Source organism: Artemia franciscana, chromosome 5, assembly GCF_032884065.1.
Source record: "Artemia franciscana chromosome 5, ASM3288406v1, whole genome shotgun sequence".
Classification (NCBI taxonomy): domain Eukaryota; kingdom Metazoa; phylum Arthropoda; class Branchiopoda; order Anostraca; family Artemiidae; genus Artemia; species Artemia franciscana.
In genome coordinates, this window is record NC_088867.1 from 18,721,565 (window position 1) to 18,736,207 (window position 14,643).

General features: G+C 36.4%; 1 protein-coding gene across 1 annotated transcript in view; it reads right to left on the reverse strand.

The window, feature by feature from the left end:
- Positions 1 to 1,878: 1,878 nt before the first annotated feature.
- The window catches only part of LOC136027052 (putative sodium-dependent multivitamin transporter), an 82,219-nt gene continuing 69,454 nt past the window's right edge, over positions 1,879 to 14,643 (reverse strand). The window contains exons 8-10 of the mRNA XM_065703982.1: positions 12,405 to 12,607; positions 9,413 to 9,608; positions 1,879 to 2,183 (exon numbers count right to left, since the gene is read on the reverse strand). Of these exons, the coding sequence (XP_065560054.1) occupies positions 2,118 to 2,183; positions 9,413 to 9,608; positions 12,405 to 12,607 (465 nt within the window). The 3' untranslated portion in view covers positions 1,879 to 2,117. The remainder of the gene's footprint in view (positions 2,184 to 9,412; positions 9,609 to 12,404; positions 12,608 to 14,643) is intronic.

Consider the following 14,643-nt stretch of genomic DNA (forward strand, 5'->3'; position numbering starts at 1 on the left):
GACCATACATAAGCCATAATGACCAGGACATAAGTAAAAAATATAAATGACGACCGGGACACAGGGACACAACTACAACGGGGACGCCGGGGGGCACAGGGGGATATAAATGACGATCAGGACACCGGGACAGGGAATGGTCGATTAGCAATCACCATCAACAAAGCTCAAGGGCAATCATTAGAATCATGAGGTATAGATCTGAATACGGATTGTTTTCCCATGGACCATTATATGTTGCATGTTCAAGAGTCGGTAAACCTGACAATCTATTTATATGCACAGACAATGGGACAGCAAAGAATGTTGTATATTCGCAAGTTTTACGTAGTTAAAAACATATATATAATATATCTATCTATATTCACAGGTGGGACATAGGGACACAACTACAATGGCGCGTAACTAATATGGCGCGTAACGACTTACGCGCGCGGGGGGGCTTGGGGGGGGGCGCGAAGCGCCCCCACCAACTAGGTGTTGGGGTGGCGCGAAGCGCCACCCCAACAGCTAGTATATATATATATATGTGTGTGTGTGCGTGTTAGGCAAGGCTAGATTAAATTTGGCTATAAATATCAGAAATGGAGTGAGAACCTAACATAAGCTAACCTTACTTAACCAAACCTAATCTAACCGAACCTAACGTGTCATCATCAAATCTAGCCTCAAATCGAAAAAGTTGACTGGCAACATTGACTAAATCTAAGGAGAAAAAATGTATTTCGGACATTCGCCAATTTGTGGACATTCACGGTAATATATATATGTATATATGTAACCGTGAATGTCCGGACTTGGTGAATGTCGAATGCAAGGTTTGATGATGGCAGGTTATATTAGGTTTTGCTAGGTTTTAAACCCATTTCTGATACTTACATCTAAATTTAGCATAGTATATCCTTATTTTAACTTTTATTATTATAGCTTGCATAAGACTGAAAAAGCTGACTCGCTAAACTAATTGAATCGAAGCAGAGAAAAAGGAATCTCGGACATTCATCGGTGAATGTTGACATTAAGGTAAAGATAATGTAGGCTTCTATGAAGCCTTGAATAGCTTGACACCCAAAGAAAACCAAATCATCCTGCTGTGGGTCGGCCCCAGGGCAATTTGGAATAAAGGGTAATGAAATAGCAGATAAAGCAGTCAAGGCTGGGACATCATTGAGACACTGGCCCAGAAACTTTCATCCCCAATTATCAGGGCTACTGGAAGGCGATGGACTTAAGGTAGTGAGAGAAGGGACAAAATTGGTATAGAGAGGTGGAATCTAAGGAAATAAAGGAATTGTCTTCAATATTTAACCCCAACTTGACTAAACATTCTCTACCACTGGTAAAGTCTGAGATGAGAACAATTACAGAAGCCATAACAAGAATTGGAAATTTTGGGAAACATTTTCCCGAATAGGGAAAGTTGAACTCACATTATGCCAAAAGTGCGAGATAGCTACTATGGAAACAAAAAGGCATCTAGTAGAAGAATGTCCAGCTAAGATTAGACACCGGCTTGAGATATTTACTAATGTTATTGTCAAGCTGGAGGACATAGTGAAGGAAGGTGAAATCCGATAGTTGACAAGATTGATGATAAGGGTGAGGAGGCAAAATCCATCTTTGCACTCCCCTCCCCCCCCCCAGCCACAAATAGAGGATAGCCCTTTTTGGGGTATGGAGACAATGGATCTTAAGGCCTGAGCCTCGAACCAGGGATAGTTGATCCACCCCCATCTTGATAACTACAAACATGATTTAAATTAATACAGTTTTGGACCTTTTATCAGTTGAAATAAACCATTATCAGGAGGTTTCCAGTCACTTCTAAGAAAGCCAGGAGGACAATGGTATCCATGTTCCTAGGTTGAACACGAAAAGTTTTGAGTAAGACAGAATACGTATGTAATATCTTCCAACAACAAAAAAGTAACATCAGAAACCTAGTACCAGAATACTGAGCTGAATGCACCACCGAATAAGGCATACACAATACATTGATATGTTTAAACATTGTACAAAATCACCATGGGACACAATAACATAACTTAAATTGCTTATCTAAACATAGTTGCACCTATAATTTGGGACTAATTTATTTGCCTACATTTATGCAACTGTTAAGTAATTGCAATGTTGGTTTTTGAAGTCTTTGGAACCATTTGTACTTCTGTTGCGTCGACAAGCTGAAAAAAAAATTGAAAAGTATGAAAGAAGTACTTGGAAACAGAGAAGCCAGACACGCCAAGACTGAAAATATTTATTTCACAAAAAAATCATCAGAACTGTAACTTGTGATAGTCAAAACTGAGCACTATTTGAATAGCTACTGATGACACCTTAAATGCTTAATACAGCCATTCTGGGTTTCTATATAATGGTAAAACTAGAAATAGTGAAAGTTGTTTTCAAAGCAATAGTTACTAAAACACTTTCATGAGGTATTAGGGTAAGGGCCCTTTAACATATGCTATGGTATTGGTTACTACGTATTATATAAATGAACTAGCGCGAACTGGAATTATTAGATAGAAAATCATATAAAAAACTTTTAATTTTAGTTCAGGCAATGACATCAGCCACACATAGGAAAAGGGGCGCTTCGGCACACTATTCTCTTTATTGAGGAACACTACGTGCTTGAATCATGGTCCACATCAATGCCTTCGCAACGCTACTCTATTGTGAGAAAAATGTCTTAAATTTCATAAAAACTCCTATTTATGCTTAAAAAAAACGCCTTTGATTTCACTGTAAGCTCTGGAATTAGAAGTCCAACCGTAGGTGTAACAACGAGGCAAGTTGTTATACCAAACATTAAACAATGTATATAAATATGAAAATCAGAAATATTCCCATTTAAATCTAGGTAGAAACAAAGCTCCAAGTAGCACTTACCACCCCATCCCCTAAGAAATTCCCTTGCAGCGCTCGAGATTTTATGATGCTTTTAGTTGCTTAAGCTGAGACAAATAAGTAAGGATAAAATATTTGCACAAAGACTAGAAACTTAAAAACATAATGATTTGATAAGTAATTTGAAACTTCGTTAAATGGTAAAGTCTCCTGAATTCCAAACCAACTTAAATAAGATTTCGTTTTTTTCCTTTGTTTATGACCGGGGGAAGTATAAAATACGGAATCGTCATTGTCTTTATCAACAGAAAGGTTTTACAAGTCCTGAAGCTTTTCAGAAAAATGTTATTTATGCGCCTAGGTTAGGGATAATAAAAGAGGATAAAATATTTGTACTAGGACTGAAGAAACTAATAATCATCTTAAAAATCTGATGATTCAGTAAATAATTAAAAATTTTGCTAACCATTGCATAAAAAAATGTCTAAAATTCAAGATTTGTCAGAAAGAACATAAACTGCTTTAGAAAAGTATTTCAGACTGTTCAAAAACTTCTAGTTTATGGTCAAAAACTTTTTTTCTCAATATTATCAGACTGAAAAATTGAGAATTATTAAGTGCACATATTTCCTTTCTTAGACGGATTGAAAATATTTTACTAAGCGAATTTGGTTATTCCGTACTGACTCACTGTTTCCTTTTGCTGTATGTTGTCTAATAGGTTCCATATATGCATCCATATCCTCATCACATGATTATTTGATTTTTTTTTTGTATAAACTGTTACTATATTTGATCACCTCAAATTGTATGGTTTGGAATCATGGGCGTTTTTTTTTTGCTTTGCCAATGGAAGAAAGCTTAGTCCAAATTTTAATAACTTTGTTATTTTTGATATTCCAAATGTTTAAGAGATATATTCCCAAATGGTGCATCAAGTAGTACTTTAGGCGGGGTGTGCTTACCGCTGTAGTACAATAGATATAGAAAGAGAATAGAGGTCAAATTCAACGAAAATTTGCCTTTAACTCGGAGTGATGCTAAATTTTGAAAGCATTTTTCTAAATTTTATGAGTTTAACAAAATAACGTCAAAATTGCAATCAACATTCTTCCATTGACTGTAAAATCAAAGCAAGCAGTAGGCCAAGCTAGTTTCAAGATTTCAAATTTAGCCCAAAGTCGGCTGAACAGCAAAATATAACCTCAAAATTTCGCAGAATCTGGCCTAGATTCTTTAGAGGCCTAATCCAAATAATAAATTCTTACTTCACTACATTTAGAAAACTTCTATTTACTGGACTTTCATAGTAGCTTTTAGTGCATCCGCTCGTCTGTACTTAACATCCAGAATTCACTTTTTTTTCTTTTTTTTTGTAATGTATCATAATGCAACTAGCCAGTATTCCTTTCCCACTGCTAAAGTAGGGAGGGAAAGAAAGAATAAACATGATACCAAATCGACCTAAATCCATAAAAATTGCACAATAAGTTTTTCTAAAATTTGCATACTACCATTTTCCGGTGTAAAAATGATCTAGAAAGGTCACAACTTCGGAAAAAGTCACTTCTCCCTCCCAACTCCTTTAATGCATTTTATAAAAATCGTCTGCTGACTGAAATTGGAAACCCCTGAGCACAAAACTTGGAATAGATAGTGTTGTGATGGCACAGCACAAATTTTACCTGAATGAACTGCCTACTGGATTTACTGGACCAATGATAATTGTAATCAGATGCCATAGCGAAAACAAGAAAGACGTTTTTTTTGAGAAGCCGAGTTTTGCAGATAAAAAATCTAAGACACCAGGAGATGGCGCTTCGCTCGATGAACAGAATGTCAGTTTTTTAGTCTCTTTCGCAAAACAACTTGAATTTTATTTTATTTGGCAACCTTTTTGCATGTTTATATCGACAAATTATTCTATACCGTCGATAATCATATTGAACTGTAATTTCAATTTTAAAAAGCACATTACAATTTAATCTGATTGTCGATAGTATAGAATAATTTATCGGTATAAGTATACAAAAAGGTTTGCCAAGACATTAAAAAAAACTGTCTTTCTCATCCCCCGGCAGTAATAATAAATACTAGAAATAACGCATCGCAGCACAAAGCTACCAGAGGCTAATACAGCAGAAAACCATGTTACTTCCTTGGCTATATTTGCCTCAACATTCGCCATTTCTTGAGAGAATGCTGTACAAAAGGGTATTTAGGGCCTCTAATTAACGGGAAACTACAATAAAATCTGACGATGCATAATTGAACATTTTCTGTGGGGTGACAAGCCACGCATTATTTACGTTATTTTTGTATTTAAGGGCATAAGAATAGTTGGGAAACAGTAAAGGGGAACAAAGTGCAATACGAACTTAGAATAATAATTTCAGCTTGTTTACTGAGTTTTGAATTTTACTTTCATCAGCTGAAACTATTTAAAATTTAAAATCACGCACATTTTTGTCGAATTGACATTTTGCATTGGTGAGTGTAGTGACTTCTAAAACGGGACTACCCGTGGACAAATATTTTTCGTCCGGAGGCTTTATAATTTCTCAATTTTACTTTGGCCAAAAGTTTATGAGATACAAAATGTATACTCAAGAATGCGGCATTGAATAGTGTCTGATTGAAAGTTGAAAAAAAAAAAACAAAAAAACATTTGATGGGCTAATATGTAGTTCGTCATTTGCAGGTATAAGTTTTAATTTTTTTTTATTGTCAAAAGATACATTTAAGAACAAAACTTAAGAGCAAATCAACTACTTTGACGACAAATCATTTAAAAATCTTAAATAATGTTAACGGGTTTTGGTTTGAAATTACCACAGGTCTTCTCTCAGAGGCGCCATTTGGGCCAAATCTTGGGGTGGGCATAAACTCCATTTTGGCCCCCCCCAACTTTCACATAAGAAAAAATGCGAGTTTCGGCAGCACATTGATATAATATTCTAAGAAAAAACTCATTTTCAGCACCCGTGTGTTGCATGGAAATGTACTGTAACCTAATATGGAACTCAGCCACACTGACCTCTAAGATTAATTATAACATCAAAGGTCATAATCAACGAGGTTAAGTGATTAAACTGTAAGTGGAAAATTCAACCAGACTAAAGGCTGGCCCTCCTCAGCGAGAAACTTTCTTATTTAAGTAAACAATACGTCTGTGAAAGTAATAGACAGAACGGATTATGTTGGACATAATGGATTATTATGGCCGGCAAAGGGCCCTTTGTGGTGGAAGCTTGGGCCCCCCTGAAAAATCTAGGGTGGGCATTTGCCCACCTCTGACCCCCCCCCCAAATGGCGCCTCTGTCTTCTCTCATTATCATTTCCCGATATACTTTACAGTGTATGTGTGTGTTATTTTAATCTACACAAGAAATGACTGGTTCTGGGCTTCTGAAGAAAAAAAATTATCATTATTACTCCTTTACAAAAAAAAGCTTATATTTATTACCTATCAAAAGCATTTTCTTATATAGAAGTTGATTCATACATTAACATTATAATTCTCCATCCAAAATTTGAATATAACTTGTATACAAGTACGCTCGGAAAAAGTGACTTTTTAATAGCTTAAGAAACTCTCCCCCCCCCCCTAAAGTCATCTGACCACCCCCTCTAATTTTAGTACCAATCATATAGCTATTTTATATCTGCGAAAAAGACAATTTATACACTTTCGACTTTAGTTTTAAAATGGCAAGCAGAGAAATTGAATCTTCTATCGTTTAAAATGAGCTAATTTTTCCCCTACCGGACAGAGATCTAATTTCTAATGTTCTTGAGGAAGAAAAGGGGTGGGGTAAACGAGAAGAAAACCTGCCTTAGTGATACTTAACTCAAATTAAACCTCAATCAAAACCAGATACTTAACTCAAATTTGGGTTTTATACGTACTTGCCTGTATTCTTACGCAAGTCGAAGTACATAACAAGTCACTGTTATACCTTAGTCACCTGACATTTTCACATTTCTGAGTTCAAATACAGGGTGACCCAAAAAGATCCGTACCTATATTTTATTCGATAAAATATCCATTTTTTAACAAATATTCTTTCTGTTGCAGGATATGAAAGGTGAACCTTTGGATGATCGTTTGCAGCTATAGTTGCCCCCAAAATGTCTTGGACCAATCAGCAGAAGGTATTCTCCCTGGAGACCTATTTTGCGACAAAATCATACCAGAGTGTACAAATTCAGTTTCAAAAACTTGTTCCATTGTCGCAACTTATTTTGCGACCTATTTTGGACGAATGTCTCCAAAACAGTTATGGACTTATGTTCTAAAGCCACAGGGGGAACTTATTCAGGGTGGAAAAAGAGGAAAATAATGCTGCAGTGAGGGACTCAGTAGGACGCAACCCTAGGAAATCAGTGCATAGACGCAGCCAAGAACTCGGAATGACAAGGGAGTGCAAGGACATGCAAGGAATGCAAGGACAGAAGATAAAATTGCTACAGTAAGGGACTCAGTGGGACGCAGCCCTAGAAAATCAGTGCGTAGACACAGCCAAGAACTCGGAATGACAAGGGAGTCACTGTGGCGTGTTCTCGCGTTTAATTGGACAGTGTAGTCCCTCACTATGGCAATGTTTTCCTCTTTCCTTGCACTCTCTCTTTCCTGCCTGAAAAAGTTCCCCCTGTGGCTTAAAAAATAAGTCTACTACAGTCCCATGCTCACTGAACTCTGTAACTCAACTAAAAATCGTGATTTTGGTGGAAAGTTGCGACAATGGGACAAGTTTTCGAAACTGAATTTGAACACTCTGGTATGATTTTGTCGCAAAATAGGTCTCCAGGGAGAATATCTTCTGCTGATTGGTCCAAAACATTTTTGAGGCAACTATAGCTGCAAATGATCATCCAAAGGTTCACCTTTCATGTCCTGCAACAGAAAGGATATTTGTTAAAAGAAAATGGATTTTTTATCGAATAAAATATGGGTACGGATCTTTTTGGGTCACCCTGTAGTTCGTGGTAACGAACTGTGAGTAAGGAATAATTCGGGCCAATAGTAGCCAAAACTTAATAAAAGGAATTTGATAGCAATCATTACACCAAAGGAATCATCTTTATTATGCTGATTCCAAAATTCATTCAATTTAATTTTATGGATTAATAGCTACGAGCTTGAGAAAACTTGCCGGAGTTTCGGAAAAAGGAGGAGCCCCTCCCCCCCCCCCAAAAAAATCAATCTTAGTGAAAATCACGGCAATAATCAGAAAAATACTACTGTACATGTTTCAAGCTTCTATGTACAAAAATACAGACTATGCATTTTTTTTCCCCAGAAGAAAAATTACGGATGCGTGGTTATTTATTTGTTTATTTTTCTTCTTTTTATTCCAGGGGTGATCGTATCCAACTAATGGTCCTAGAAGATTGGGAGAGGGCTCGTTCGAATGGAAATTAAAAGTTCTCGTGCCTCAAAACTTCAAACAAATTTAAACTATTCCGTATAGGTGGGGGGGGCTACCCCTCCTCAACTCTTCGCTCTTTACATTAAGTCACAACGCCCGTTGAATTGGATTAAAAACTTTTCAAAGCACCACAAAACTTCAACAGAACGAGCAAGGGGTTTAGGAGGGGGAGCCCTTCTCATACATAGAATTATTTGTGATCGTTCTAAGCTAAGTGCTGCTCCTTACTTTCAGCTGAAGGATATTTTTTTTATTTAACCATTTGCTGAGCTTCATTCGAAAGGAGGATCAGCAGGGCAATCACTCCTCGATCCTCCTTATCTATGTTATTTTACTGATCCTTCCGCAGGGAACACCTTGGCGAACGGTTTTTGACGAGTGCCACAGACATTTAAATATTTCAGATATGACCTTGAGGCATAACAGCGATGATAGAGTAAATGTCTATTTTCAAAAATATGTACCTGGAACAATCTGTATAGACAAGTTATTTTTTCAAGGGGATAGACGATTAAATAATAACAAAAACAAGTAATAAGTAAGTCATTTAAAAATATAGGAAATTATAGGAAAAATATTAGCACTAGTCATATTATTATACTATTTTCAGCTCACTGACAATTTGACCTTTCATTTGACAATTTCAGCTCACTGACAATAATTGATGGAATGCTTGTAGTCTGAGTTAGACACTAGAATATTTTCCCCCTATTACAAACAAAAAATCACCTTAATATTTAGGATGCTACAGGCACCGTCATTTCCAAAAATATAAGATTTAAACCTTTGGAAATTAGAAGATTCTACAGAGGAGGGAGGGGTGCTATTTTTTCACTATTGGATTGACCACCGAAGTGTTCTGGCAATACAATCCCACTGGCTAAGGATATGATGAAAAATGTCACAAGGAAGGAATTAAAGGAAATGGAAGCTGCAAAAGGGGAGAGCAAAGAGTGAACATCCAAACAGAGTGTAGTGGAGGAGCAGCCGATTTATTCGTGCCTTGGAAGGGTTAGAGTTATGATGAGTTGTTTGTAGTAGTAATAAAAATAAAATTACTAGGTAGTTTCTGCTGGTAAACATATTGGTAATATAGAAGTCACTTCATGCATACATTAAAATCTTACCGACATTGAGTCATCTTTTGGTCTATAGCATTTTGGATACAGTGGACTCAAATAATTTGAGCTGACATCTGGAATGCCTGATTTTGTCATTCGATAGATGGCACTGATGCATAGTCCAACTATCAATGTGGTAGCAAATCCAATGGGAGCATACCACATATAAGAGATCTCATATAGAGGAAAGTAGTCTATTGGCCTGAAAACAAAGTATGTGCAAAATTGAATCTACAGAAAGATCAAATGCATTATATAATAGTAAAATACAACTAAAATTTAGATGTTGTATTATCATAAACATGGTCAATACTCATATATGACATTGCAATAATAATATTAGAGCAAAACAAGGTGTTTAAAGCTATACATAGCAATTTCTTTCGGAGATACACTGGCAATTTGGAGATAGTGGATCGCCTGCCAGAAACTCACAAAAATGACACCAGATTAAGATAAAAAGAATAACAATGAAATCCTGTCGATAGCGGCGTCAAATTCGTGAATATTTAGGGGAGGTGGGCAAAATTGGGCTCCAAATATCTATGGGGGGGGGGAGAGATTTGTCTTTTTTATTATTTTGTCAATAAAAATACAAAACAGGTGTACCTCCAAAAGGTTATTTTCAGTCTTGGGGGATCGGGTAAAAAAATCTGGGGACACACACGTCCCCCTGCATCTTCAAGTTGAGGTCACTGATTGTCCAAAGTCTATCAATAAAGGGACTTTAGAAACCCCCTCACAGTCCCCTAGTTTCAACAACAATAATAAAAAATTGTACTGAACATGTTAAGAAGTCTTCTAAGAACATGGGGAACAGCGGACTTTTCTACTGACCCGCAGTGTATATATAGTAAAACGTAAATATTACAAAGATTAACTGAATAATCTGGCTGGATTTCAATATATGGTAAATAAATCAAGCCAGGTTGGAGTAAGAAATGCTGAAACACTTTGTTCTAACTGTTGCCGATAACTCGAAGTAAGTACGCCATTGCAAATGCACTGATTGGATGAAGGAACCTTACGGGCACAACTTTTGGATTATCCTTTGTATATGACAATGTGCTCTCTTCGAAACATCGTTTCTGTTCTTGATAAAACATAATTTGAAGGTATATAACGGATTAAAAAACTTAAGCATGATCAACTGAATTTTCAATTTGGTGCAGGACAGGTAGAACAGCATGGGACAAGAAACAAATACAACTTCACACAACTAATGCATCAGATTACCAAAAAAAGGTAAAGTATAAGGTAAAAAGGTAAGTATCTACTACTAATATATTCGAAACATCGGAAGAAGAAACAGAACAAAAAAGAGAGAGAAAAAAACTCAATGAATTCCTGACATTTTTTTAAAGTGGGTAAGGAGTAACGTCTATGAGCTGATTCAGAAGTGGGCTCCAGATAACATAAAGACAAAACTATAGGATTGGAAGAAGAACTTGAAGTTTATATGAGTTTCCATATGTTAATATTAGTTAGAAATTTATTGCAAGGTTGGCCGACAGACTTGCTACTTGTTCCCGTAAACAGGCCCAAAAGCTAAAATTTCGACACCCCATGCACCACCAGTGGCCCTTGAGAATCTTTATCCCTTTTTTATTTTTAATCAGAAACTAAAGAGGAGCACATCTAAGGGGCCTAAATGAGGTTACCCTATATTTGACGAAAAATAAAAGATATACAAGAAAAAGTATAGTGATTCAAAATTAACGAAGTGTTTGGTAAACAATTGAACTGTTTCCGTAATAAAATTTCTTACTGTATTGTATACCATGGAAACTGGCCCTGGAAAAGATGAAAATGATAATATTCATATAATATCAAAATGGGAAAAAGATTCTCATGAACGAATCGGAAAAATCCCTTTGAGCTTTCTTGAAATACCAAGACTCGTACAAAAAACAAATTTCCACAGAGAATACTCTTAAATCGGCCAGTTAATTGAGCCTGTTGACAGATGGATTTTGGATAACTTAGGACAAAGCTCATGATACATGCTAGAAAGAAAATTCGACTTAGCAACGCTTAGAGCAAGATGATTAGCCTCAAACCATAAAAGGAGTCTTTCAATAAGGTCTATAAAATTCAAATGAACCTCAGATTCTGTTCTGCAAGAAATGACGAGGGTGCTATAATAAAACATAATAAACCATTAAGTAAAAAAAAAAGAGCATCCAATAAAGAAGAACAATTATTAGGGGATTATAAGGACGTAAGAAAACATAGTTGACAAAAAACAATAGGTTTATTAATTGTAATTAAACTAAATAAGATCATTAGCATACATTAGGTAGCAGCGGCCTTGGCCTTGAGGGATACCATAATTAACGTTTGGCAGCAAAGGAAAAGACTTATCAGCCGAGAATAATCAAAAGTAAAAAAGAATCAAACCAGTCTTTTGTTATTCATTGTTATCATCAAAGGTACACAGAGTGAAACATGAGGGGGACTAGAACTTTCTCTGAAAAGGAGGTTCAAAAAATAAAAATAGAATGTTTGCCTTATTTTAAAATTTTTAGGGAAGATCAATTGGTTCGATAGACTGGTCCGGTAGTTGGAGTTGGTGGTCGAAAGAATAATTTGTTTACGTAGCAAACACAAGGCATAGTCATATTGCCCAAATATTCGCCAATTGTCAAAATATTTGGATAATTATAATACAGGGTGAGATGTTCCCAACTGTTTTGAAAGTTCACACTTCTTTGAATTATGTGACAGAATATTGCACCCCATTTAAACAGAGTCCAATATATTTACTGTCCGCTACTTTGTATATTTACCATCTTAGGTAATTGCGTAGGTTTATACAACTCTGTAGGAAACCTTTGTAATAGCGAATAGGACTTAAGGTTAGCAAGTCGCATAAGGAGACGTTGAAATGGCTTTTAACAATGATATTAAAAACCTCCCCCCCCCAATTCCCTAAAGTATCTCCCTTAGGTATCTGTAATTTTCTAGGATAATACAAATTGATATAGATTTAACTTACCCTACGGGCGATTCTGTGCTTTCAGTATAGTTAGTGGGTAGAGGTGAAGTAGACATGTAAATCTTAGTAAGCAATGATGCAGTCGTGTTTGCTGCCTCGCAGCCGTCTGTGGACTGTGGTAACACGGGTATTGGAGGCTTTGGACCACCGAACCCGATCCACAAAGCAAATGCAAGTCCAGTAAATAAACCAGACAGTGCACCCTGAAATAAAACGGAAATAAAGCGAACCATAGAAGAATATAAAGCAATGTTTAATTGGATATAAGGCAATATTAAGCAAGTGAAATTTTTAATTTGTTTCTTCAGTTCTACAAAAGAAGACATACACTTCCTTGGGCTATAGTGTGAATACGAAAACAAAAAGATTATAGAAGGCGATTGCACATAATATTTAAACCCCTGGTTTATCGACGAAATATAAAAGAAATAGAAATAGAGAACCCATGTTCCTTCCCTAAACCATTAAGAACTCGAGGTTATTGTTATTGTATCAGTCCAACGTTGCCCAAAAAGGTTTTGGAAGTATGTAAGAAAGAACCCAGTCGTACAATCTCTGTCATCCACTTCTCTCATAGACTCTGAAACTCTTTCAAATATGAATAAAAAGACAACTTTTCAGTAAGAAATTTAATTCGGTTTCCACAAAAACACAGGCAGAAACAGATCCTCTATTCAATCCTCCAGACCTAAAAAAAGATTTGTTGATTCAAATTTTACGGTCCAGCAGGTTTAAAGGACACATAAGATCTTGTTGCTTGAAAGGCACTGGACATCGATGGATTTTCAAATGCACCGTAAGGCGATCTTATATTGGTGCTTAATGATGCCTTATAGATATATTTATTGTTTGTCTTTTGTTTGGTGCATGTCTTTCAGCCAGAAATAAATCAATCATTGGGCGACTGCATAAGATAGCTTGAAGTTCTACTTCAAAAATTAAAGACTAAATTTCAAATACAGTTTTTTTTTTTCATATCATGCATAAGGCTCTAGAGTAAAGAATCCGAGCACATTTTGAAGAAAATAACTCCAGTTCAGCTATGGTTCCACAAACGGCATTCTTGCAAAACGCGACTTCTGGAAGTGATTAGGGATTTCCAATCAATAGCAGATATTGATTTTCTGTTTCATCGTTCTTATATTGAATTTTCAATGTCTTAGACAAAATTCCCATCTCACTCCTGATTAAGAAGTGTCAACTATTCGGAATTGGCCTCAAACTAGAGGATGCATAACAGATTACCTTGCACCCAGAATACAAGAGGTTGGGGCAATAGTTACTTACTCAGTACATAGACCGGCCATAGACCGGCCATAGACCGGTGCTCTTCTGGCTTTTATCAATGATTCGCCCCATTTGGTTAACAACTGTTTGTGGAAATAACGTTTCTATTAACCTATCTTAACGTTTCTTCATTGTTTTCTTATAGTAATGCTAGAAAATCCTGCGCACTTTTCATTGAATTTTTCTTCCCCCATGACAGATTCCTCCAAGGAAAGATCCTCCAACATAGCCCTTCCCCTCAGCCCCACCCTCAAACAAAATAAAATCCCCCTGAAAACGTCTGTACACTTCCCAATAACCATTACTATATGAAAGCACTGGTGAAAGTTTGTAACTTGCAGCCCCTCCCCCAGGGATTGTGGGGGAGTAAGTCATCCCCAAAGACATAGTTATTATGGTTTTCGACTATGTTGAACAAAATGGCTATCTCAAAATTTTGATCCGTTGACTCTGGGAAAAAAATGAGCGTGGGAGGGGGCCTAGATGCCCTCCATTTTTTTGGTCACTTAAAAAGGGCACTAGGAGTTTTCATTTCCGTTAGAATGAGCCCTCTTGAGACATTCTAGGACCACTTGGTCGATACGATGACCCCTGGAAAAAAAACAAAAAAAAACAACAAACAAATAAACACGCACCCGTGATGTGTCTTCTGGCAAAAAATACAAAATTCCGCATTTTTGTAGATAGGACCTTGAAAGTTCTACAGTAGGGTTCTCTAACACGCTGAATCTGATGGTGTCATTTTCGTTAAGATTCTACGACTTTTAGGGGGTGTTTCCCCCTATTTTCTTAAATAAGGCAAATTTTCCCAGGGTAACTTTTGATGGGTAAGACTAAACTTGATGAAACTTATATATTGAAAATCAGTATTAAAATACGATTCTTTTGATGTAGCTATTGATATCAAAATTTAATTTTTTAGAGTTTTTGGTTACTATTGAGCCGGGTCGCT